At 53.3% G+C, this 26595-nt stretch overlaps 1 protein-coding gene across 2 annotated transcripts; it reads right to left on the minus strand.

Moving 5' to 3' along the window:
- On the minus strand, positions 1 to 26324 carry MLC1 (modulator of VRAC current 1). 2 transcript variants are annotated; one of them, XM_043563034.1, is made up of 12 exons: positions 24281 to 26324; positions 23658 to 23902; positions 22037 to 22126; positions 20591 to 20644; positions 20108 to 20209; positions 13337 to 13435; positions 12757 to 12828; positions 11726 to 11842; positions 8375 to 8431; positions 7602 to 7724; positions 3304 to 3456; positions 1 to 2151 (listed from the first exon to the last, which is right to left on the minus strand). In XM_043563034.1, exons 2-12 carry the CDS (start codon positions 23835 to 23837, stop codon positions 1981 to 1983), a joined length of 1218 nt encoding a protein of 405 aa, XP_043418969.1. In that variant the 5' UTR covers positions 23838 to 23902; positions 24281 to 26324; the 3' UTR covers positions 1 to 1980. The 2 variants fall into 2 exon arrangements, with proteins under 2 accessions (XP_043418969.1, XP_043418970.1); XM_043563035.1 differs by having other exon boundaries at positions 1 to 2055; positions 24281 to 26309.
- Between the last annotated feature and the right edge of the window lie 271 nt (positions 26325 to 26595).

The raw sequence follows: 26595 nt of genomic DNA on the forward strand, positions 1-26595 counted from the left end.
TTTACATGTTAGCATTTATTCAGGAGTCATTAAACTATATCAAACAAATGTAAATTGACAGAAAAAGAATCGTACATTTTTAAAACCCCATTTGTCTGGATTTCTGAAGCTCTATCTGAAATAAAGTGCAAGCCAGTACCAAGCCCTAGGTACCTAATTCCAGTTCTAAGACTCAGACTTCTGGGACATCCAAGGAAATATCAGAGTGGCCTGTGCTGTCTCCGTGGCTCCCGTCCCAGGCTCCTGAGCAGATCCCCCCGCTGGCCTCCTCGCCTGGGAGCTGTAGGAAGGGGAGGTGACCTCGACTGTGGCGGGGGGGCCTGCATGTGTGCAGGAAAGAGCCATCTCCCCTGCTCTTGCTTATTTGGGGACATGGCCAAGGACAGCAGACAGGGGCTGGCTGGCTGAGGACAATGCCTCCTCGGCTGGCACTCTCCCCCTTTCCCATGTCTCTCCTGCCTTCTTCCCGACCCAACCTGCCGTGAATGCTGTGAAGACACCCTGGCAGCCAGTCACTTGGGCTGAGCAATGAGAAACCGGGGAGGATCCTGAATCCCACCCCGCCCCAGGTCTATACCCAGTCAGCCCCCGCCAATCCTCACTAACAAGCTACAGGAAAGAGCAAACGTCAGCACCTTCCCGCACAACCGCTGAGCTCCTCACGTGAACCAGACAGACACAACCACTTGCACGTGCAGCCTTGTGAATGCAGATACTGGCCCCAAGACAGTTCCTGAAACCATGAACGTTTCCATTTTCAGAAGGTGCTCCCCGCCCACTGGAGACTTACCAGTGCCCATGTCAACTGAGAAAAGCTAATCGTTCTTCCAGAAAATTCCAGGTATACTCAGGGGACAAGGAGACAGCACACAATTCTTGGCGGTGATTTTAACTGAAGCAAATGTTATTCTCACACCCAAACCGTCTTCGCTGTCTGGCAGGAGGGGCAGTGACAGATGGAAGAGACCCGTGGCCTGGGCTGGACCTCAGGTAAGTGAGGTCAGGAAATGGAGGGAGCTGGAGAATGCCCAGTGATGACCCCCATGAGGGTTCTGGGGGGCATCTGTCTCACGTCTTGAGAATGGTAATGGGAGTGCCAGCAGAACCCATGAGAGGAGGTAGGGGGCCCAGCCCCACCTGCATCACCAAAGCCAACGAGACCCAGAAACGTGGCCCAAGTTTCTACCTTTGGCCCCACCCCAAAGAACACTGAGCTGTCACAGTGGCCAGGGTCACTCTTAGTGTGGGTGTTGACAAAAGGGCTCAGGAGCTGGGTACCACCCAGCACAAGTGCAGACAGCCCCTGCTGACCTGGGCTCTGCATACCACGCATGACATGGACATCACCGGCACCAGTGAGTGGGCAGGGTCCTTCTGGAACGGCTCGGTCTAAGACAGAAGGCAGAAGTTCGGGCACGTGAGCGCCACACAGGCACAGCTGTGGGTGTGGGGGCTGCCTGTGACCATGGTCCTGCGGAGAAGGGGCTCCCCACACAGCTCTGCTCCGTGGTCAGAGACGGTACTTGGCAGACACGTCTCCAGAGAGAAACGCCCGAGTCGGTAAGACCCACGTGGGGCCGTCCACAGCCCGGCTGTCGACTGCTTAAGGTAAGTGCTCGACAAGCATGGGCCCGGGAAGCCAGCGAGGTGAAGGAGGAGCAGACGGGCGGCTGGCCGCACGTGCAAGGCCTGCCTAGGCGTCGGTGCCGGGAGGGTCTGGCTCCAGCACGAGCCCCTTCCTCACCTGAGAGCCCCACACCACGGTGCGTGTGGTGGCGCCTTGGGGGTGAGGAACTGAAAGACTCCTAAGCACAAAATGGTCAACACTTGCCTATTTAACAACTAAACTACTAAAAGAAATGAAGACTCCACCTTGCAGCCTGGCCTGGACGAAGGTGAAGGGCAAGTTAGAAAGTGGTAGCTTCAAGACAACTAGCCAGGCAGGGGCCCTGCTCCTGCCTCGGTCTCCCCGCCCCACGGTCACTGGGCCATCTGCACCACGACGGCCCTCCACGCTTTCTCCTTGTCGAACTCCTTCAGGGGGCTTCTGGACACCTGTGGCCGAACAGGCAAAGTGTTATTTCTTCCGGGGGCCACCCGAGTGCAGGAGGCAGGTGGGAAAGCTCTGTTAACTGGAGAGCTTTTCTCACCCTGTGAAAAAAGGACAGGAAACAGCCCTGGAGCCCCGAGGGGACACGGGGGCCCCCGTTCCTCCACCCTCCCACAGACCAGCCCCTCTGTCCCGGTCCCCGCAGAAACACAGCCTGGGCAGGGGTGGGCTGTGGGGGGGGGAGGCGGGGGGGGGCAGGCTGCCATGGGGTGAGCACCTGCCTGACAGCTGACGGGACGTGGCCTGCGTCCCAGCATCGGGCAGAGCAAGCAACTACATACAGTGGGTGCCCAAAACATACCCACAGATGGTGCCATCGATCTAAGGGACGGGTGCCCCCACACAGAAGGCCCCGGGTCCGGCCCTGCGTGTATGCAGGCACCATCGGGGGTGGGACACCCAGGGAAGGAGGGCACTTGAGGCAAAGGTGACCAAACACCTCCAGAAACAGGGAGGGCAGCTGCAGGCCCCAGAGCCTCTAGAACCTTCTGTTCTGGAACCCGGTGGGAACACGCATTCACCAGACTTGGTGCCCCCACAAAGAACCAGGTGGGTCTCTCAAAGGGCCTGGGGGCCAAGCCATCCCCACAGGAGACCCAGCCTAACTGGTAAAAACAAGGAAATGACCCCATCTGCAGGTTTCAATGAAGGAAAGCGCAGGAGAGGATGAAGGCCAGGGTTGCTGAGGAAGAGCTGACGGCGGGAACACAGGCACACTCGCACAAAGGCCCCGTGGTTGGTAGTACCAGGTGGGAGGAGGGTCTGGTCCACCCACGGCGTCCCTCGTGGACCCCGTGGCAGCCTCCCCAGTACACAGCGTAAACACCTCTGGGCCAGCAGCTCCTGGGGAGGAGACCCTGGCCCCCTCAGCCCTCCAACTGTGGGGGGTGGGCAAGACCCGGTGGCCTGGAGACTGGCAGAGGGGCTCGCATGACCCTCCAGAGCCTGCCGGACAGAGGTCACTGAGGCCACATCTACAGGGAGCTCAGTGGGCACCCCTTCCCCTCAGAGCCGCGCCCCTGAGAGGGGCCAGAGAAGGAACTTCTGTGGCTTCTGGGGATCCTGGCCAGCTTCCTATCCATGTTTGCAGGAGTAAAACTGAAGGCATTCAGTCTATACCGTTTTCAGGACTGGATCTGTGTTTAGGGCCACCCCACAAGGACGGGGAGATCACCGTGTTGAAGGCCACTCACCTCCCCTGCTGGGCGCTCCTGCTGGCCGGTCTGCGCAGCATCCCAGGACGCGCCCAGCTTGAAGCTCACGCACTGGATGACGGTGCCAGTGTTGAGGCCGGCTTGCAGCAGCAGCTGCAGCATCAGAAGCAACCTCAGCACGTCGTAGGATTGCTGGTGGGAGACAAGGCGGTGAGCTCACGGCCCGCCCCGGCCCCTGGCTCTCAGCCACCCAGGCCTGCCACCTGCACCGGAGACGCCACGCCCTCCAGCCCAGGCAGCCGTGCAGGCAGCTCCCCTCCTCCCACACACCCCCCTTCTCCCCAGGACCTTCCTAGAGCACTTGAGTGAGTTGGTGTGAATCGATTTCAGGTTTTCAAGGTACGTACACTTCTGCTGATATCAGGAACCTGAGCAGTAATCATTCTGTCTCGTGAGTGGGAGTCAAAGAAATCAATTTTGTCAGTTGTCATCCTGGGTTTAACAGATGCCATAAAAATGGCCCACAAGCGGCAGAGCCCTGTGGGTAGCCCGGGGGCTCACAGTCAAGTCTCCCACATCCTGTAACCACTACCAATAGAGCCGGTGACACAGAGGGTGTCCGTATGGGGTGAAGTGACCGGTTACGAGGGCTCTGAGCCGGAGACGGGGCCCCTGGGCACTGGTGCACAGACACCATCAGCAGATTCTCTTGGAGCTCAGGCTGGCAGCTGTTGGAGGGAAGGGGGCTGAGGAGTGCCTGGGGTCAGAGGGGGTGATGGGGGCGTGGGGGAGCCTTGGCGAGCAAAGGGTCCAGTGAGCACCCAGCCCTCCCAGTCGCAGGCATCCTTCGGCAGAGACACAAAGCAACCGAATGATAACACAAAACCCCCGGCTCCATACTGTGTCACTGTTGAGAGAGAGAGGGAGGGAGGGAGGGAACAGAAACACCTCTCCTCAAGCTAATGTAGAAGTTTAGCCACAAGCCCCATTTGAAAAAAAAAAACAACAAAAACCACTGTTTTCTGGAGCCAGGGAAGTTGATTCTAAAACTTACATAAAAAACACGCAACAGGGGCGCCTGGGTGGCGCAGTCGGTTAAGCGTCCGACTTCAGCCAGGTCACGATCTCGCGGTCCGGGAGTTCGAGCCCCGCGTCAGGCTCTGGGCTGATGGCTCGGAGCCTGGAGCCTGTTTCCAATTCTGTGTCTCCCTCTCTTTCTGCCCCTCCCCCATTCATGCTCTGTCTCTCTCTGTCCCAAAAATAAATAAACGTTAAAAAAAAAACAAAAAACAAAAAACAAAAAACAAACAAAAAAAAACACGCAACAAAAGTGAGGTGACCCTGAAGAGCAGAGTGATCAGGAACTGGGCATCCAGCCCGCCAGCTGGCGAAGCCTGTTCGAAAGCTTCCATAATCGGGACAGGGCGGCACCAGACAGCAGATGGAGGAGAACGACAGGTGCAGACACAGACAGAAGCTTCACGTGCGACACGGGCAGCATCTCAGATGCCGAGGAAGCCCCGGAGAGGAAAGGCGAGTTCCTTATGCTCCAGGATAAACTCCCACTGGACACACAAGTAGTCGTCTTTTTCTTTTTTAATGTTCACTTATTTTGAGACAGAGAGTGAGAGCGAGCAGGGGAGGGGCAGAGAGAGGGAGACAGAGAATCCTAAGTGGGCTCTGCACTGAGGCTCAATCCCGCACACCGTGAGATCGTGACCTGAGCCAAAATCAAGTAGTAGCCTTTCTTGTCGCGGCTTAAAATCCCAAAGCAACAAATAAACATGTTGATAAATCTGACCACAAAGAACAAACAAACAAAAACCTTCCTCACGACAAAAATCACGAGTGGAACGAAAACCAGCTGGCCCGTGGGAGCCACTATCCAGATCTTCTGTTACAGAGGAGACACCCAAATACTGGTGAAGCTCAAAGTCCACTAGACAGTGAGCAAAAGACAGGACAGAGCTTACTGGAAAAGAAATGCCAAAACCACCAGGCACAAAGGCCCAGAGTCTCGTGTCCAGAGACACGCACACTGCAGCCCCACCAGGCACGCTGGCTCACCCACGTGACAACACTGGGTGACAACACTCTGTGCTGGGCTGGTGCTCGTACCGGCGGTGGGACGGAAAATAGGGCCTCCCGTGAGGGGGACTCATCACCATTTCCCCAGACCAGAGATGTGTCTGCCCTCTGGCCCAGCAACCCCTCTCCGAGGTCACTGTCCTAATGTCGCACCACACAGACTCCAAACCAGGCGTGGGCACTGAGTTATTTGTAACAACAGCAGAAACTGGGAGCAATCCGTCTCCACCCTTTGGGGACAGGCTGGGAAAACTGTGTGGCGTCACAATGTGCGTGTATAATTAAAGGACACAGAAAAGCTCCTGTCCTCGATGTGAAGAATGCGAACAGAAAATATTGAAGTCGACCACGTATCGAATCAATACTACAAACACACGCAGAAAGGGGGCTGTTTCTCTCCTGAGTGGGGTGAAAGCGAGCTGTAAACTCACTCGGCAGGTGTGCTGCTGGTGGTAACATTGGTGGTGCAATTGTGACAATTTTTACATACAAGATAAAATAATAGCTACCCCCTCAATATTATCAGGAAACGAAATTTTGGAGTAAAAAGAATACTAATACAAAACAACAGAAGTTCACAACAACAACAAAAAATCCAGCGTGTGATTCTGAACTGGAAATACAATATCAATTCAGGATCTTGACGGAGGCTGAGAAGCAATGATGCCCCCTTATGAATGAGCACACGCAGCCCTCAGATCTCGATGTCTATGTACGCCTCCCTCTGAGGGGCCTGCGTGGGTCTGGGGCGAGGCAGGATGAGGTGAGCCTGGGTCACCCCCCATGTCTGCAAGGAGAGGCTGACGGGTTACTGCAGGGAGCACCGGGCTGCAAGGTGCTCCCTCCGGCCACAGCTGGGCCAACATGAGCATCAGAGAATAATGACAGCAGCACTGTGCAGATAACAAAAACCCGTGAGTCCTTGGCGGTGCCCGGAAGGGAAGAGGGACAGGAGAGCTGGGCGTCTATCACCTCTCTTCACCCCTAGGTGTGACACAAGCGCTCAGGCCGGGGCCAGCCGCCAGGGCCGGCCCCGCACAAGGTGTGGGGACAAGGCACCCGCAGGTGTCCGGCTGACACCATGGCTGTCTCCTTCCTGTGAAAGCCCCCACCCTCCACCACCACCAAGAACACTCTGGCGGCTGCCGCCCAACCAGGCGGGAGGTGACAGCACGTGCTCTTGGCCTCACTCCCACTGGTGTCACAGGAAACAGATCCACACGTGGGACCTTCTCCCAGACCACTGGCCAGGACTCCAAACTATCAGGGCCACAGGGGAAAAGGTGGGGACTGTCCGGACTCGAGGGAGACTCGACGGCAAGTTGTGCCCCTCAGCGGGTCCCGCTCTGCGAGCTTCAGCCTATGAGGCACATTCTTGGGACGGTCTGTGAACAATGAACGTGACACTGCATGATTTTGGGCCTCTCACATGCCATGGTGGGATTGTGAGTGTGTAAGAGGCAGTCCTTCTAGAAAAGTTAAAGTATTTAAGGTAAAGGGTCCTGCTGTCCCTCACCTGCCACTCACTTTCAGATGCTCCCGAGAAATGGTCCCACCCGTCAGTATGAACACACATGTACACACAACACATAAAGCACTTAGAATCCTGGTGTTTACCGTGGTGTTCTCTAACTTTTCTGTACATTGGAAATGGCCCACGAAAAACACCTGGGAGCAAATACCACGCGTGCTGGTGACAACGTGAGGCATCTAAGAAACCAGCCTAGTGACGTGTGTCTGAGCCTGTGGAGACAATGAAGTGCTGAGAGACCCCAGACAAGTTCTAGTTAGAGGCACGCTGTATGTGCAAAGAGACCCAACTCTCCTCACGTTTATCTATAAACTTGTGATTCCAACGGAAATTCCAACAAGGTCTCTCATACAACTGGATGAAGGATAGCTTCCAAAGTGAGAACGGAAGGAAGAAGGGCTGAGAAAATCCAACAGCATCATGAAGGAGGGGTGTCTAGGTGGGACGCAGGGCCGCCTGAGACCAGGCAGAATCGCCCGAAGTTAGAAGAAGAGGCAGCCTGCACGGAACAAGACTGCATGGGCATCAGAGAAGGGAGCGCAGACACCTGGCTGTCCGCGCAGAGAAGCAAATTAGACGTGGCCTCGTGCCACATGCAGAAGCAGCTGCACGCAGGTCAGACGCTCACGCGGGCCACCTGTCCCTCGAGACTCTCCTCCCACACAGCCTCTGGCAGCAACACCAGGTTCCCACAGGGTTCTGACAGAACAACGCATACCTTGATGGCTGGCGGGTAGTCTTTGAAGATCTCCAGGATTCTCATGATGCTGAACGACAGGTACCCAGAGGCAGTGAACAGCAGCGGGGACGTGAGGCTGCAGATGGCAATCAGCACCTCCACCTGACGGGAAGCAGGTGAGAACGCGGGTCTGGCCGGCCCGAGGGGCCTGGGAGCCGCTGTCTGCACAGGCAGGGGTGGACGTCTGCCACAACGTGAAGGGAGGGTGGACGTGGCCCTGGGCTCAGCACGAGGCCCTCGCCAGGCTCTCTGCACTCGGTCACCATGAGCTCCACGCGTGGCTTGTGTCCCACCAGATCCCCTGCCTCGTGCACAACTAACCACTCTGTTCAAAGAGCAACACAAACGAACGGCCGGCCTTCCCACTGCCCTAAACCCTGTTCCTTTAAAACCCCACCCACATCGGAGGCCGCACAGCCTCGTGCAGGTGCTGATAAAGCACGAACTCAGGTGTCACTGTCAAACGACAGACCTGACAAGACTCAGGATGGGCCGGAAGGACCAGGTGTCATCCTTCCTACGCTGAGTCACGGGACTCTCCTGACTTTCACACCAGATGTGCTCACTTCCAGCCCTCAGAGTGCCACACAGCCCTCGCCAGGCCGCCCCTGGCTCGGCACCCTCTCAGGCTCAGCCCTGCAGCCCTATCACCGTGGGGGAGAGCCCTGTCACATGGCAGCCCGGGAAGGGGTGAGCCAGGCCCTAGCAGTGCACAGCAGGTCCCTGGTACCTGGGGACAGGGCCTCACTTACCAGACACTTGCTTGGACACTCAGCTGTGACGTGACTGGCAATGGCGCTTGGAAAACACTAAGAGAAAACAAAACACAAAGATTTCAGAGGTGACAATCAAGGAAGTTAATTCCAATCACGTGCTCCTGTTTTGATGCGCACATCCTTGTGGCCAGTAGAGCCAAAGGCTGCCTTCCTGGCTAGGGGGCTGGCAGGGCTGGAAAGGGCCGGGGGGAAGTGGGGTGGCCTCTCCGAGGCCTCATGTGCTCTGTTCCATGGCTGCAACGCACGTCTGCAAAGAAGCTGCAAGAGCCACACCAGGAGTGGCCTGGACGTCCCGGAATTGCTGCCTGTGACATTTTGCCACCTCGGCTGAGATCGGGGACACCTGCCCTGAGTATGCGTGCGTGTGCCTGCTCAAACTGAGGCCATTCTCCTGAACCATCTCAACTCAGCATCACACTGAGGAAATGTCATACGGATTATGTGTGTCACCTGTGTTCAGATTCTCCCAACTACCCCAGTGATGTCCTGTCTTAGGTGTTCTTTGTCCCTGGTTTAGGATGCAATCAGTGATCACAATGTGCTTATGAGTCCCCTTGACCAGGGAGACCTAGGTCATTGTCAGATGCAGAGGTCCTGAAGAGCACACCAGCTAGCTGCAGATGGGCATTAGCTGGGGCCAGTCTGGTGCTTCCTCATCATCAGACTCAGGGAGCCCCAGGAGACATGGCTCCCCGCCAGGCCACCCACCACACTATGACCTAGCGGTTAGGTGGGCTCTTCAGTGGCTCTCCTCCACTAAGAGGGCCCTTTCCTCTTTATGCTCAATAAACGTCTTTTTCCACTTATTTTAAGAAGCTTGACTTAGTTTCACGCCATTCCAGCAGAGAGGGAAGCATAGCAGGGCACGTCCTTCCCAAGGTGCCGAGTGCTGAGCCTATTAAACCCACTGAGCCCACGGGCCCAGGTGCATCCAAGGTCTAGTTACCTGGCCACACGCACAGCAAAGGAAATGACCACACGCTGGGTGGCAGCAGACTCCTCCCCTTCGTGGGAGTATCTCAGCACCCTGGACACTGGGGGGACATCTATACTTGTTCAGGAATCTGGCCTGAGGGTGAGTGGGACAGAGGCAGGCTTGAGGCCACGAGATCCCCGGCAGCAGCTAGAGGGCTGAGAGGGGAGCAGGCCAAGGATGGCGGAGAGAGCAGCACTTTGGAAGCCCTGGTGTGGGTGCGACAGATAAGCTCGTTATGGGCAGGGGTGTGGGTATGGCTGCAAGGGTGGGTGGGCCTGGCCCAGGGAGTCTGCTCGCTCTAAGGAATGCGAGAGGTAAAGGTGTCCATGCAGGAACCTCCCCCCAGATTAGCGTTTCCATCAGGGCTCTATGGCTGTTAGCAGAGGAGGGGCTGCGGATGTGGAACAGCCACTGAGGAAGTGACTGGAGTGGCCCCAACAAACGTGGCGGGGTGGGGGCACAAGTTTGCTTACCACCCCCTGGACTGGCAGGAAACTGGCCCATGGGGAGGAGGGCAGTTGATACACACCCGCTCGTATACAGATACGTACCAGGCCTAGGGAGGCTGCTGGGACAGGCTCTCGGCCAGGCCCCAAGCCCTGGACCCCTGCCTGGTCTACGTCCTTGGCCTCTCCACGGTCTACTCCAACCAGGGCTGGGGCAGGTAGAGCTGTCTGACCCTCCCACCCCGGGGGCAGAGAGGGAGGAGCATCTGCAGACAAAGGGCCAGGGAGGCCGGGTGTGGGGGAGATGGCCACAGCCTCTGTGGTGGATGTTCAGGCAAGTAGCTCTGCACTATAAGCTTTAGGACAATATTGGGTCTCCGTCCTCAGTAACTCAAGGACATAATTCCAAGTGCTTCCATGTCACCTCAGAAGTTAAACATGCAGACGCGCCTTTTTCACAGCCTCACTCACTGGGGCAGGCAGAGAGGCAAGCACTCTGTGAGTCCCACCTGCGCACTGGCAGCAGGTGACCAGGTGAGTGACCCCATCCCACGGCCTCCCTGCCTGCTCTCTCCCCCCAGGCTCCAGTCCTCGGGGAGTATCTAGGGCTCAGCAAGGTTGGGCACAGGCACCCCCAGTGTTGCTGAGCCCCAGGACGCAGCAGGAGTCCAGCCCCAGCACCCGACACAGGCTGCTGCGGCCCAGCCACGCCAGTCTCGGCCTTCCCGCAGCTGAATGCACATGTGGTCAGGACAAAGACCACCCTCTCGAGGCAGCATCAGGAAGAAGAGCATGTGGACGAGCTGCATATGCTGTGTCTTAGTCGTTCATCCAGGATGACCCCGGACAGCAGGGTGGGACAAACCAGGCCCTTCCCGCAGGCATCACCATGTGACACAGTGACACTGCAAAACAGTCATGGGATGACGATGTCCGGAAGCACAGGGTGCAGGTGTTTGGGATGTGTCACTTGACTGTAGGATTTCAGGCACGCAGGGGTTGATTTGAACTGTTCCATGCAGATGGGAGGAGCCCGCACCAGCCAAGGCCCCTACCCAAATGGGAGGCACTGGGTCAGATGCTCCACGGGCTGCGTTTCCGTTAAACACTAAACGACATTAACTTGTGTAAACAAACTTAGTCGCTCATAAAATGATGAACGAGCCATATCTAACACAGTGACCTCATATATCAGGCACTTATCATGCACGCACGAAGCGTTGTGCTGGGAGTTTACCACAGCAGTATTTAATATAAAATAATAGCATAAATATATTACATTTTACAAAACACACATTGGGAAACAATATGTTACGTATTCTAGACCTGATGTAAAATAACGTAAAATAATCATTCTTCGTTCTTCAAGAAAAAGTAACATAAAAACATGAAACGATATCGATTCACATTAAAACAATTAACAGGGGTGCCTGGGTGGCTCAGTTCGTTGAGCATCTAACTTCAGCTCAGGTCATGATCTCATGGTCTGTGAGTTCAAGCCCGCATCGGGCTCTGTGCTGACAGCTCAGAGCCTGGAGCCTGCTTCAGATTCTGTGTCCCTCTCTCGCTCTGCCCCTCCCCAGCTCATTCTCATTCTCTCTCTCTCAAGAATAAATAAACATTAAAAAAAAAAAAAAAAGTTAACCTTCTGACCCATTTTATCTTTGATTCTCAAATTCCTCCAACTGTGGGGCCAGCAAGGACCCTGGCGCGGCAGCCAAGAAGCGTCCTGCTTGGCCTGCCAGCAGCCACCTTCCACCCTCTTCTCTTCCAGCTGCTCCCTTGCCTGAAATCCACCAAAGCTGAGCTCCAAGACTGGCAGTGACTGTCTTGGGGACAGTAGCCAGGGCTCGGCCAGTGGCCGGGTGACCCGCGCACATATGAGGGTCACAAGGGTGTACTCACGGCCACTAAGATCCAAAAGAACGTCACGGAGAGGTGTGGTCCCGAGACAGCATCATCCACGTTCAGAGCGATGACCCCACCCAGGACGGCAGAGACGCCAGCAATCACCTCGATGACCTGGAGGGACAGAGCACATAGGCAGGGCCACCAAGGGAGTGTCTCTCATGCTGCAGGTGGGCAGGGGGACGCGAAGAGGATGTTCTAAAGAGCTCAGGGCAAAGTAGCCACAGGCCCTATGTTGAAATGTTGAGGAAGATCTCTAAAAGAACACCAAAAAATGCGTAGCTCCCAACTCAAAATTACTGGAAAAGGAAAAAGGTGGGAGAAGAAAGGACGAAGCTCCCACCAATTCAAAGGAAGGCAGGAAAAGCAAGAGAAGGCACGGAAACTAGGAAACAGAAAGGTGGCAAAACAAAGTACAGATGTGGCAGTGCAGGACGCAGACTCACAGGTGAGGCCACCGAGAGGGTGACAGATGGGGGAAGGATGAGACGCAGTCCCATGCTGTGACAGCAGCACCCTGAACACAAGGACGAGACAAGCTGATAGTCAGGGCAGGAAGACACAGCCCGCCCGTGCTAACCAAAAGAGAGCTGTGCACTTGACCAGTCAACACAGACTTTATGGCAAAAGCCATCAGCAAGGGCAGATTTGCTAAGTAATCGTGAGAATAGGAAACAACTGTGAACTTGTACATGACAAAGCCCCAAAAACCCATGGCAAACAGCTACGGAACCACACACAGAAATCACGAGCACTATGCTCAGAGCAGGGGGCTTAACACATCTTCCACAGTATTAGGACAAGTGAACCAAAGAAACAAGCTAGAAACACATAAAAGACTTGCAATACAGTTTACAAGAGAGGGCAGCCACATGATCTATCCTTCAAACCAGGACAATTCCGAGTGACAGGGTGAACTTAAGAATTCCTTGTGGATGGCAGATGTCACTCAGGACAGTGTGTCACCATGGACCTTTCCCAAATAAAATAAAATAAAATAAGAAGGAAAAATTTAAAGTTTATCTTACTGAATAGGATTTCAGGACCCGAGCAGGAAATGCCACTTCATACAAAATGTTGGTGCTATCTGACATGGAACCCTAAAGAGAGACAGACAAAATGTTTGGCCGGGTGACTTTACATGTGCTGTGGCAGAGGGGTGGGGGGGGGGGGGGTGGGGGGGGAGGGAGAGGTGCACCCTCGCAGCCCACTGCCCAGGCTGTTGGCACTGGCTGGCCACGTCCAGGCTGTCACTTTGGCCGGGTTCTAAATTACTAGCATGTGGGAGCCACTGGTGGCTCTTTAGACTTGAGCTATTCCTTGCACGTGAAAACAGAATTAGCTGCTGTGACCCCAGTTTACAAGGTGACACTTTTAGCAGACCTGGTCTCTCGATGGGAAATGATGGGGCACCGGTACTTGATCAGAATCACACCATGGGGAAGTTGTGTCGCATCTTCTACCTTGCCTTCCTGAGGCCATCGGCCTCATGAGACCCTGGCGGGCTGGGGCTGCATGCGGTGCCCTGGGGCAGCCTACCCTCGTGTGCATGGGTGAGTGTTCGGGGGGGCCTGCTGCATGCCCCGTGCGGCGCAGGGCTGGACCCACCTTCTGCTTACAATACGTCTCGCTCGACCGTGCTGAGATGATCACCGTGGCTGCCATGAAAAGCTCCAACAGAAGGAGAAGAATCAGATTAAAATTTATCTGCCAAAAAAGAACACATAGGTCTGTAAGACTAGTTCTCTTCACTTTTCCTTCTGCAAATGTAGACAAAGGCTTAGACACCTGTTTAAAGCTCTGGGCATCTTTTTCTGTCAAAGGCCAGATGCCAGGCACAGGGGCCATACATCCCCTCTGACTCAAGTGTGTCTGTTTTGTTTTGTTTAAACCATTCTTAGCTCAAGGGCTTGCTGTGGCCATTGAGCTAGAGGCTACTCACCCGATCTAAACCTTCCTTAGTGGTTTGCCCCCTGGGTGTTTAAGGACGTTTTGAAAACCCGCACACCTTTACACAGCCCTATGCATAACTGCCCAAAACCAAACAGGGCCTTAGAGGTGATAAAACTGTTCCATGTCTTAATTGTGTTGGCAATTAAAGGAATCCATCCCTGTATTCATAACCAATGAATAAAAAACTAAAAAAAGTAAATTTAACTATAGGATTTGCAAACCAGCCAATATGGAGCCCTGGCCCAACACCCCCTCTGTGGGGCTCCCACACTCAGGGCCTCCCTCACCTGCCCCCACCACCCCGGGCAGGTGCCCGACAACCAGGGGATCCCTGGGGCCCAGGGACGTGATTCACACCAGCCAGTTCTAAGCCTGCACCTGCCTCACCCACAGGAAAGGTTCCCTCTCTCGTTCCCATTCTGCCTCCTGACTGCCTGGTGCTTCCCCCTGTAGCCCCAGCCTGGGCACGTCGTGCCCCCTCCCCTTGGGACCTGTGAGTGATGAGCTGTCTTTCCAATGGCCGTTGTCCCCTGATCTGTTGGCCTCCCCAGACCACAGTGATAATAAAACCTATGTTTAAAATCAAATGAAATTCATTATTCGATCTATAGAACTCTACCTGCAAAATTGAAAACAGAGAATCATCATTCTTTTATAGTATTTGGTGGAACACTAACAAAAACTGACTGTCTATTAGGCCACAAAACAAGCCTTGGTAAATTCCAAAGAACCTACACTACAGGTTGGGCATTCTGACTGTAACATAATCAGAAAAACCACCACCAATGGAAGACTGTGAAAGATAGTCCCGTATGTCTGTTTTATCAGGGTCCTGGTGAGAAAGAGAGGAACACCCAAGAGGAGGGGCTAGAGGAGATTTAATGAGAGGATAGCTCTCAAGTCTGGGCCAGGGTGAAGGGAAACCTGGAAGGGTAGTGGTGACTACTGAGGACAAGGGCAGTGAAGGAGTGGCCGAGAGAGAGAACCCAGCCTCCATCCAACTACACCCCCAAAAGGCTCAGAGCCAGGGGAAGGAACAGCCTAAGCACCCTCAAATGTCCCATCTGAATGAGTCTCTCATGGGCTGACCCCAACGGAGGCCAGAAGGCAAAATGCTAGCGGAACCAGCCCACATATGCCACCTCCTGGACAGACAGGGAGACAGTGGGTGGGAAGTAGGTTTGGAGGTACCAAAAGGGAAATCTGCAAACACGTAGGACCAAACAACGATGAAAATCCATGTCACGTCAAATCTGGGACGCACCTAAGCTGGAGCTGAGAGACAGGGCCAGAGGCACCCCCGCTGGGCTGGGCTTTCAGCTCATGACAGGTGTAGCACACTGATCGACCCACCGATTGACCGACCAAGGAGCAGCCCCAAAAACACAGGGAGCAAGGACATGACAGACACCAGGAAAGAGAAAACGGCAACCAGAAACAAACCAAAGGAGGTTCCCCAAGAGCTAGTTCTTGGAAAAGAATGAGATACAATAAAGACACAAATTAAATTCTGGGGGGAGGGGTGGGGGGAGAGAAGGAAAGAACTAAAAACGGAGCACATTTAAAATAGGGAGCTATTGGGGCGCCTGGGTGGCTCAGTCGGTTGAGCGTCCGACTTCGGCTCAGGTCATGATCTCACGGTTCGTGGGTTTGAGCCCCGCGTCAGGCTCTGTGCCGACAGCTCAGAGCCTGGAGCCTGTTTCGGATTCTGTGACTCCCTCTCTCTGACCCTTCCCCGTTCATGCTCTGTCTCTCTCTGTCTCAAAAATAAATAAACGTTAAAAAAATAAAATAAAATAAAATAAAATAAAATAAAATAGGGAGCTATATCACTATCTACTACGTGCCAGTAATTTTGAAAAACTGGATGATATTGGAGGAACTTTTTAAAAAAATTTTTTTTTCAACGTTTATTTATTTTTGGGACAGAGAGAGACAGAGCATGAACGGGCGAGGGGCAGAGAGAGAGGGAGACACAGAATCGGAAACAGGCTCCAGGCTCCGGGCCATCAGCCCAGAGCCCGACGCGGGGCTCGAACTCACGGACCGCGAGATCATGACCTGGCTGAAGCCGGACACTTAACCAACTGCGCCACCCAGGCGCCCCAAGAGGAACTTTTTTTTTTTTTTTCCTAAAAATTTTTTTTTCAACGTTTTATTCATTTTTGGGACAGAGAGAGACAGAGCATGAACGGGGGAGGGGCAGAGAGAGAGGGAGACACAGAATCGGAAACTGGCTCCAGGCTCCGAGCCATCAGCCCAGAGCCTGACATGGGGCTCGAACTCCCGGACCGCGAGATCGTGACCTGGCTGAAGTCGGACGCTTAACCGACTGCGCCACCCAGGCGCCCCAAGAGGAACTTTTAATAAAATAGAAAATCTGACACAAGACGACACAGAACACGTCGATACTAATAATGAAGGCCTCCCTCAGCAGCAGCTCTGGGTGGAGAGGACTTCACAGGCAAGTTCTACCCAACTTTCAAGAAGCAGTTCATTCTATCAAGTCGTTCTGAAACACAAGAAATCAGTGCTGCCTCGCTTACTTTACAAGGCCAGTGTAGCCTTGACTCTAAAACCAGATGAAGGAAATCTAGGCCCATTTCACCCAGGACATGCAGAAAACCTGAACACAACACCAGCTAGTCACCCTGTCAAGACTATCTAAAATAATACTGTTGTGTTTGAGTAAGGTTTATTCCAGGAAAGAAAGGCTCAACACCAGAAAAATCTGTCAATCTAATAAAGTGAGGAAAGGTCATCTTAACATATGCAAAAACAAACTATTAAAATTCAACACATAATTATATTTTTAAAATGAAAAACTCATGACAAACCAGGACTTGAAGAGAACATTTTCAACTTGGCAAAAGTTACATATCAAGAATTTAACAGAGACTCTTTCGATGCAACTCATTTAAAGTCAGGAATAAGACAGAGACGCCCCACTGGTTCCCACTGCGGTGGGAACCCTGCCACAGCTAGAGAAAGGGAAAGATGGTAGGACTGACGTGGATGTTCGCACGGTCATTGTTTGCGGAGGATGTAATCACCTGCACCGAAGAACCAATACAAAACTATGAAGAATAAGAGAGTTCAGCAAGGTTTCCAAACACAAAATCTACTGACAAAATTCCCTTTTTATTTAAAAACTGGTACAGTCTGAATAGGTTTGTACTTAAGTGAATATATAGCAGCAACGTCAATCTCCTGGTTTTGACATATTCTGATTATGTAAGATACTGTCATCTGGGGAAGCTGGGTGAAGGGCACACAGGAACTCTCTGTATTTGTGCAAATTATTGAGTCTTAAAATATTGCAAAATAAAAAATTAAATCAATACCCTCTCTCTGCATTCTGATAATTCATCTGAAAACATAACTTAAAAAATAAGCACCATTCATACTGGCAACAAAATCTGTAAATGATCTAGGGATTACTTAACCAAGAATAAACAGAACATTAAGACCCTAATACAGGACACAGAAGATGATTTGAGTGAGTACAGACCATCTATGCTCCTGGGTAGAATGATTTAACATAACAAAGATGTCAAGTTTCACAAAATTACTATATCAACTTAAAATCATCATAGCATAATCCCAGGTGCAGCTGTTGAGGAACTCAATAAACCTATTCTAAAATCTATTTAAAGTCAGAGAGGCCAGCTGTGAAGTGGCGAGGGGGGGGGGGGGGGAGGGGGTGTGGCTCTCCCACAGGACATTAAGGCCTGCCCAGGGTATCCTCATAAAAAGCATGGTGTTGCCCAGTAACAGACAAACTGGTGAGAAACAGTGGCAAAATCACTTCTGCGTGGGAATTTGACACATTGTGTGTGTGGGGGGAAGCAAGTTCTGTGACTCAAGGAGAGAGAGACAACCTCCATCTACAGATGAGCCGATGTTAAGGGCAGGCAACTAGCAGCAAAGGAAGCTAGGAGATAAAAGCAGAGGAAGGGGTGCTCAGAAGCATCAGTGATGAGAAAACATGAAGGGAAGTAACAAGCAGCTCCCGCTGTAGTCATCTGACTGGACACAGTAGAAAATCGGTGATCCCAAACGTAGGGAAGGTCTGGGCCCTGAGAAGCCTGCGCATGCAGTGAGGGTGAGAACAGGGCCCTGTTCTTGAACAAGCGAGTCCAGGGAGACGGCACCTCTTGGTATATGAGACCCCTGCAGACACGTGTCTGCACCTGCTCCCGGCAGTGGGGCATCACAGGTGACCCTCTGGATCTACCCCTAAAGAATGCTGGGTAGATGGGGGAACCCACAGTGGATGTGGCACAGTGTTAACGGTGAGCAGCCTCATCGTGAGCTGGATGGACCCCCAAGTGCAGGCAGAACGGCAGGAACAGATAAGCTCCCCCGTGTACATCGTGTGGGGGAGGAGGGCTCCCCTGCATACATCGTGTGGGGAAGCTGGGTGGAGGCTGAGGATCCAGGGCCCGGCACGAGCAGGGAGAAGGGGTGTGGGAGCCACAGTCCCAAGGGTCCCATCCTGTGTGTGGTTTTCTATTTCCCCACGTGTACGTGAGCACGCGCCCCCAGACACCGGTGGTTCGGACGTTGGAGCCACGCGTCCTTAGTGCCACAGACAGCACTTTCAGTGCTGTGTGGCTTGACCTTCACGTGACAGGAACTATGTGAGGGCCTGGTTACCCACGGATTCTGGCACAGTGGCCTGGGCACGGTGGGGACTGGAGTTCTAGCTTCAGGAGAGGTGGCGCTGTGGCCACGGCCACACTTGAGGAGAAGGCCGGGTGGCATGGCATGCGGCTTCACCCACCTTTCAGCATTTATTTACCTGTTTGCGGTCTTCGGGGGCACTGCCCTAGGCAACGTGGACATTCCAGTATGTGTTCTGGTTTGGGGTTTTTGCCACGATACCCAGTGCTGCTAGCAGCCACACTTTCTGGTCGAGCATGCAAGTGTTATCTCCAAGGCCTGCACTGTCGGGGGTGTGTACACGGAGTCACAGCGCGTGTGCTTCTTCGGAACGTACCTGCAGATGCCAGACTGTTTCCAAAGGGTGTAAAAGCTGCCCCAGACGGGAGGCAAGCACCTGGGGCTTCTGCCCATCTGATGCTTGAAATGGCAACTCTTTACGGTTTTCATTTACCTCCTCTTGATTATAGTGAGGCTGAGAGTCACTCCAGCTGCCTGGTGGCACGGGGCTTTCCTCCTCGGCGAGTGCCCGAGGCAGCCCGGTGCCCTAGATCTGCAGCGGGAGCTCCCCACACACCCTGGGACAGGTCCTCCTTCCAGCGTGTGCCCCTGCGTCTCCCCTGGCTAGGCTCCAACACGAGGGCGCAGTACCACTACGCGCAAGTCCAGGACTATGGTTGGCGCACGCGGAGTGGCTTCAGGCTAGCCTGCTCCAGGAGGGCTCCCCTGCCTTCCTGGACCGCTGTTTAGTAACCCCTGGCTGTGGGCTGAGTTCCCGGCCTGCTGTCAAGGGGCTGCCTTCCCTGGCCCTTGGTCACTAAACGTGTCGGGTCCTGCTGACAGGTGCTATTGCTCTGGACCCACTGAGAGGCGCCCTCACCGGCCCTCAGCCGGGACTTTAACGAAGTCCTGGCTTAATGAAGGTTTAATGAAGAAGTACCGGTTCTCAGTAAGGCTTCATGATTTTCTACAAAACAGCCTCACAAAACTTTTGCTTCATTTATTCCCAGGAACTTCACAGGCTTGTCTCTATAAAATAATGTCTGTATTTAAATTACATTTCCAAAGTCTTCTGTTGCTAGCACAATTGTTTTACTCTGATTTTCACACCTTGCAACCTTGCTACATGTGCTCAATTCTAAGGTGGAGTCAGTGGGAACCCCTCTTCTGCAGACAATGTCAGTGTGAGTGTCCCTTCCGGGTCCACGTGTGTTCATGTTTCTGCCTTACAGGCCTGGCTGAGACTTCCTTGGGCCCCCCATCCTTTTCTGATCTTGAAAATAGTGAGTTCAACATTTCCCACAAAACAGAGGCTTTTTTTTTTTTTTTTTTTGAGGTATCTCTGATGAGTCTTCGTTTCTTAGGAAACTGGGATTCTCTTCTGGCATCATAGTCTAAATGGTAAGGTTTTTCCGTTTTTCTTAGTGGTTCATAAAGTAACCGTATAACTTCCAATCAACAGCATCACAGATTTGATGAAATACGTTGCCAAAGAGACATTAGAAATACTATCAATAAATCCATCTGCTGTAGTCAATGCAAGAATCAAATACAGACAATTCTCAAAAGCATAAATGAAATTCTCAATATTTGTTAGACTCCAGAGCTATGACACACATGTACTGTGTCAACCCAATGACAGCACTGTCTCAGGCCCAGACTCAGTGGGACCAGAACCCCTGGTATCTGCATCAGCAGGAAGACATGTCCAGGAGAAAACAGGAAAACGTTTGGGACCCACAGCACTACCCAGTGACTCACGTCTATTGCTGAGGGGTTCACAACCAGTTTGCATCCAAACCAGATTAAACATGTAGTGGTGATGGCAAACGTGGACACAAACAGGATCTGAAAGTTAGGGATCTGGAAAAAAAAAACAGGGGTTCACTATTTTTTGCATAACTAACATAAAGGTATCACAATCAAATTCTAGGTAATTAAAAACCCCAAGATTACGACACATACACATAAGGATTAGCCAGGGAGGGTCCCTTGCAGCCCCTCAGGGGCAGGAGGCAGGGTATTCCAGGAAGCCCTGCAGTGGGGGGCACAAAGGCTACAGGCAGTGGAGGCACATCCCAGCATGCACACGCGCGCAGGTGCCCCTCAGCCCTGCAGGTGGCCTGGGCCTGCCTCCTGGGTCCACAGACTGCTGGTGCATTCTGCCATCCGAGACTCTTCCATGGCCCAAAGCCACACTGCTGCCCCCACATCTGCAGAGACCGCACAGAAAGCTGGACTCACCGCATTGATGTTTCTCCTTGAAACAGCAAAGCTCACAATTGCCGAGGGAAGGCACTGAAAAGAAATCAGAGCTCCGTGAGCCAGGGGCGAATCACCTAGACATCTGTACTTGCACTGTAAGGCTTAAGCTTCCAGAACGACCCAAGACATGCCAGCCAAACAAGTGCCACCAGTCAACTGGGCACAGGAGTGTTGGCAATGGTGAAAGGTCCCGTGACTTTCAAAATGACTTATTCTGGAAAATGTTTTTCTGAAGAGATGAAAGAGACAGATAGTGAAACCTATTCTCACTAAATACACTTAGACGTCGAACTGTCACCTCTACCAATTGCACAAGAGCAGACTTCATCTTACCTCAAGAATTACCCCAAAGGAAAAAACATCTACATGTGAAGAATGTGGAAACAGGGGTCTCAGAGTCTCTAGGAGGCTTGATCCCCACAGAAGTAAAGAAAGAGGCAAGAGTGAAGGTGTCAGGGCAGTGGAGAGGTGAAGGGAAGGGCATCAGCTCGGGCCTTGTGGGCCATGCCAGGTGTTGCCCCTGTGGGTGACACGACCCCTGCAGACCCCGCAGTGAGCACAGCACAAGCCATGGAAACGGATCCCAGAGACTGCAGGACGCAGAGCATAAGTTGGATGAGGGGGCCCCAGGGGCTACGCCTCCAAGAGCGGAGGGGGAGCTAGTGGGACCATGTGACCTGCTTCCCTAGCCTGTCCCTTCTGAAGGTAAAGGGCACCACCAAGGACTTGGCTGAGATACCCATCCCAGGTCAGTGTTGACCTGGAGCATGGGGGTCAGAAATCACTGTGACCACCCCCCCCAAGGAGGACTGCTCCAGTAGTGACAAGGGACCACCTAGAAGATTCCAGAGAGAACAGTAGGAAATGGGTCAAATTTCTGCAAGGACTTTTGTCCTAAGAGGGCAGAAGCCAGGTTCCCTGCCAGCCCACAGGACAGCCCGAAGCGACACGCAGCTGTAAGTTAGAAATCAAAGTGCCGTTTCTTGCGTGGGACTCTATGGAGTGACATTCAGCCTTGCTACATCAATCATTTTCAAAAGTAACAAATCTCATTTAAAACTAAAGTCAGATAAGAACATTCTTTTTTTTTTTTTTAATTTTTTAAACGTTTTTATTTATTTTTGAGACAGAGAGAGACAGAGCATGAGCAGGGGAGGGGCAGAGAGAGAGGGAGACACAGAATCCCAAGCAGGCTCCAGGCTCTGAGCCGTCAGCACAGAGCCCGACACTGGGCTCGAGCTCATGGAGTGTGAGATCATGACCTGAGCCGAAGTCAGATGCTTAACCGACTGAGCCACCCAGGTGCCCCAGATGAGGACGTTCTTAATGAGGAGTAAGGGACAGCCAACTAGTAAATTTTGGAGCAAAGAAACTCAGAACCTCAAATTTCGGTACTAAAAGATGCAACTGAGGAACGATGCTTACCGATCCTGCAGCACAACGTAAGTAATCCATTTCGGAAGGAAACACATTTCCCAGATAAAGCGAAAACCCCGAAGTCACAAGCAGACAGCTCTGCAAAATAGCAGCACAATTCAGGTTATAACACAGGCACATTGGAAAATCAGACAGCGAAACAACTAGTCCTCTGACTGCCTCCTGGGTCAAACTCAACAGTTTGTACAATGCCAACTTTGACGCCTGGATTCCGCCAGACCTGACTCCTCCCTGAAGAATGGCCATGGCCCACTCTTCCCTCCAGCACCAGACTAAGGGCCTCAACATTTATTTGGGGGAGAGAGGGAGAGGTCTCTGTTGAAATTTAAAGCAAAAAACGGCACTTCTCCCCAGAACACACCCTTACCCCAATACGTACCATTTCAGGGGGTTTAGGATAACCCCCCCACACTCAGGGCCAGCCTCGGGGGCTGGCAAACAGCCCCACCCCATGCTCTCTGCAAAGCTAATCCAAGTGGACAGCTGGAAAATGCTCAAGTCAGGGGCTGCAGGCCCAAGAGACACCCAGGCCTCAGGTCACGTCTGAGAGAGAGAAACTCACTACAGAGGCTGAGGCTGTGGGGCAGGGGTCAGTGTTAAACGACTCAGACAAAGGGTCTGGACTGGGAGGAAGTCATGAATGCCCCACTGTGACGGGAGCACTGGGACACAGGGGCCTGGGGAGCCAGGGAGACCATGGTACACACCTAAGTGAGGAGGGGAGGAGCAAGATTAAGTACCCTGGCTACAAGCAGCTGTGGGCAGCGCACAGAGTCCAGAGCCCTGGGACTGCGAGGAGGCTGAGCAGCTGTGTGATGTCAGCCCCAGGAACAGGGACGAGGAACTTCCTCTGCACCCCAGGCAGATGGGGGTTCCAGTCTCAGTAGGACAGGGTCACAGCTCAGGGAGAGGGTGGGCAGGACCACTGGGGGTGCTGCAGGGTGGCCTGGGGAAGCCCGGTGAGGGGCGAGGTCCCCACCAGGATCCTGGCTCTCAGCCTGGGTCGCACAGGAGACCTGGGGTCCTGCCTAAAGAGAGGTGCATCCAATGGCCCAGCCCCAGGCAAGCCTGCACTCAGGCTGAAATGACCCCTTTAGTGGTCAAGTGCACACCCAAGCATGTCTGAAGGCAAATGTCCTGGCACCAGATCTGCCCCCAGCTCTCCACTGACCCTGTCCCTCCAGCCCCTGGGCTTTCTCCTGCTCCATGGCCCTGACTTCCCATCCTGGGACACTGACCCACTGTTCAGTCTGCCAGAGGTCTGCCCTAAGAGCACAGCCCCTCCTCCCATCTTTGCAGGGCAACTCCAGACCACCCCCCACCAGGAGTGGAGGGCCATGGAGGCTACCCCGACAGCAGATGGTCAGCATGGACTGTCCCAACCCTGGTGGGACACAGAGAAGCCACAGCCAGAGGCCAACAGGGCTATTGTGGTAAATATTCGCGAACCGAGAAAAATAATTCAGAAAAAATAAGCAAAGTAAGCACATCAACACACATGAGACTCTCCAGAAGCAGAAATAGCCTAGGATCTGCCCTCTCCCAGGCCACTTGGGAATGGCACCCAAAGCAGAAGACACCTCGTGGTGGATGGTGAAGAGCTACTCACCCCCATCAACACAGAGAGAACCCATGTCTTGTGACTGAAGCATGGAGGCAGCCTTGTCGACAGCTGAAGGTCGTTGGGCTTGGCGTCTGAGGTGTAGCTCCCGGCCTCCGGCCTTCCCCGCTCCAGGGTGGGCATCCGGTCATAACTGAGCTCCTCCCTGCACTGCTCATCCCGTGCCATGGTGCTCAGGGGACAGAAGCCACACAGCAGATGCACTTGGAGCTCTGGAGTCACCTCTGCTGCCGCTTATTTACCAGTAACAAAATTATCATTTATTTTCAACAACTGAATAAACAACTCTAATTAAAGCACGTTTCCAGCAAAAGAAACACCACCCATACCAAGATGCTACAAGTTTGAAGAAAAAGTTAGCACCCAAGTCTATAAGTAAGTAAACTCACTTTCCCAGTAAAACAACCCTGAACGGTCTGGATTCAGGGTGGAATTTTAGGTTTTAAGTGCCTCACTGTTCCGGGCTCTCCAGAACATTTCAAGCTTCACACTCATTAGCAGCTTCACTTACAAGTTCCATGACGTGCTGGTTATCAAAGAACATTAAATTGCTCAAGGTGAGACCACAAAATACACACACACACTTAGCGATGTAACGTGGGCATGCTTACCTCCGGTGGTTTCTGGCGCTGGGAGCGCTGGTCTCTGGGTGAGGGGCCGTTACCAAGTCATCCTGCCCGGGGCTTCCAGCAAGAACTATTCACAAACGGAACAAAAGCCCAGCAAAACTGCACTTAAGCCAGGGGAAGGAGTGCCGCTTCCTGAATTTCAATGAGATGAAGAGAGTGACCCTGGAAAGTTCCGCGGTGGTTGTGTAACTGCTGGCTCAGAGCACTGCTCCGTGCCGTCTCGACTCTGCCAAAAATTAAGGGGTCCCTCAGTTCCACTGATGGCAGCTGGGTCACACACAGGTGCCACGGCAGGCATCTCACAGGAAAGAAGTGTACCTAAGAGTAGCACAACACGAAGCACCCAGTCCGGGCAGGGTGGAGTGCTGGGTGTCCGTTTCTGAAACACCTTACTATCCAAACACCTTGTCATACACCCTTCAAAGCAGCTTTCTTCCATCGATGCTCTGAGATCATAGAGGAAGACCTTCTTCACGAGGTCACATGCACATCTGCACGTTTAACAAGGCTGGCGTGGCCCTTGAACTGCTTGGAATTCTGACTCATTGGTTCCCGTGGGCAGCCCTAGCAGTCCTGCTGTGCCTTTTATTTCTGCTAAAGAAAAAGGACGGGAGTATGCTTCGCCCAGAGACACTGGCGCCCTGACAGTTACAGCGACAGTTTCTTTGTTGACATGGGAGCCATAAAGTAGCTCGAATCAAAGCATTCTGAAAAACCAGCTCCTCAAACTGCAAACCCACATAAAGCTTGAGCAAAGGCATTGGTTTTGAATAACGGGATGCTCTGTTGTCTTAGCTTTCCCACCAAGCAAAGATTAGAGTTTTCACAAACTATAACCCGGGAAGTTAAGAAGGGATTTTGAACAGATTGAAAAACCTCCCAAACTTCTTTACGGACTCCCTTTTAAATGATAACTGAATTAGTAGGAATTGGTGCAGTGAGATTGAACCCTTGGTGTTTCTTCTTGTTTGACGAAAACGTCAAGCAAATTTCACCATTTCGGTGCCTCTCCAAGGTTGTTCTACCCCTAAGAAATGCAAGCTGCCTTGAATCAGAAATTGCGGCGCAAACTCCTCAAGGCCCTGGAGTCCTAGTCACTTGAGAAATGCTTCCTCGTTTCCATTGGCAATACCAACGTTGAGAACAAATCCTGTGTTTCCACGGTATCTTCACACACGCTACTGTTCCTAACACGTCTTTCCTCCTTTTCCTGCCTCCTCAGATCCTACTCATGTTTCAACGTTTCCCTTGTCCTTCAATGAATGCTTACAGAAGGAACAGAGCAGTCCACAGTCCCTCCCGCCTGGAGTTTACATTCTAATGGCCGGACAGAAGCACACAAGATAAGTAGTGTGCTTTACGGTGGGGGAGGGAAGGAATGGGGGTTGCTGCTTGGGGGAGTCCGGGCAGGCCTCACTGAGGAGGCATCTGAGCACAGACACGCAGAAGGCAAAGATGGGAGTCTCGCAGAGACCTGGAGCAAGGGTGCCACGGATGCAAAGGTCCTGAGGTGACCAGGCTGGAGGACGATGGAGAAAGCAATCACATGAGGTGAGGCATCCAGATAGGAGGCACCTGTGGGCATGGAGACAACCTTGGCTTGGACTCTGAGATGGACGTGCCGGAAGGTTCTGCGTGGAGGAGCAAGCGGCTGCTGGGTGGACAACAGGCCACAAGAGAGCAGGTGCTGGCCGGGACTGAGGTGGGGCACAGAGGCGGTTTCGAGGAGCGGCCAGGTTTCGGGGAGAGCTTGAAAAGCCAACACGATCTGCAGTCAGCAAGACGTGGGGCGAGAGGGTCAGTAGTTCAGGGGGGCGGAAGGCTTCAGTCTGAGCAGCGCAGGTGCCACTGTCCCACCTGAGGTGCACAAGACTGGGGGAAGCAGGTGCGGAGGGGGGGTCCGCAGCGTCCTTCTCGCCATGAGACCGAAGGCTCTGCTGGGCATCCAGGTGGCCGCACTGAAAAGCTGGGGTGGAGAGTCCCGAACCCAGGCTGGCGGACACACGGGACAGTCCTAGGAAGTGGAAACTCCTGCTGCGCGTCACCCTCGCTCTAGAAGCCCGTCCGTGGCGCCCCCCGGCGGGCAGCATGCGCTGCACACCCCGCGCACCCGCGGGGGGCCCTGGCGCCCTTCCATGCTCATGGGTGCCCCCAGCGCCGAGTGCACGGCCAGGACTCAGCAGGGCTTCCTTCAGGCTCCGGGCGCGGGGTCCTCACCGCCCGGACGAGGAGCCCCGCTCACACCGCGCGCGGGCGGAACCACGAGGGCCGTCCCGAGCCGCCAGTGCCCCGGTTCC

Source organism: Prionailurus bengalensis, chromosome B4, assembly GCF_016509475.1.
Source record: "Prionailurus bengalensis isolate Pbe53 chromosome B4, Fcat_Pben_1.1_paternal_pri, whole genome shotgun sequence".
NCBI classification, from domain to species: domain Eukaryota; kingdom Metazoa; phylum Chordata; class Mammalia; order Carnivora; family Felidae; genus Prionailurus; species Prionailurus bengalensis.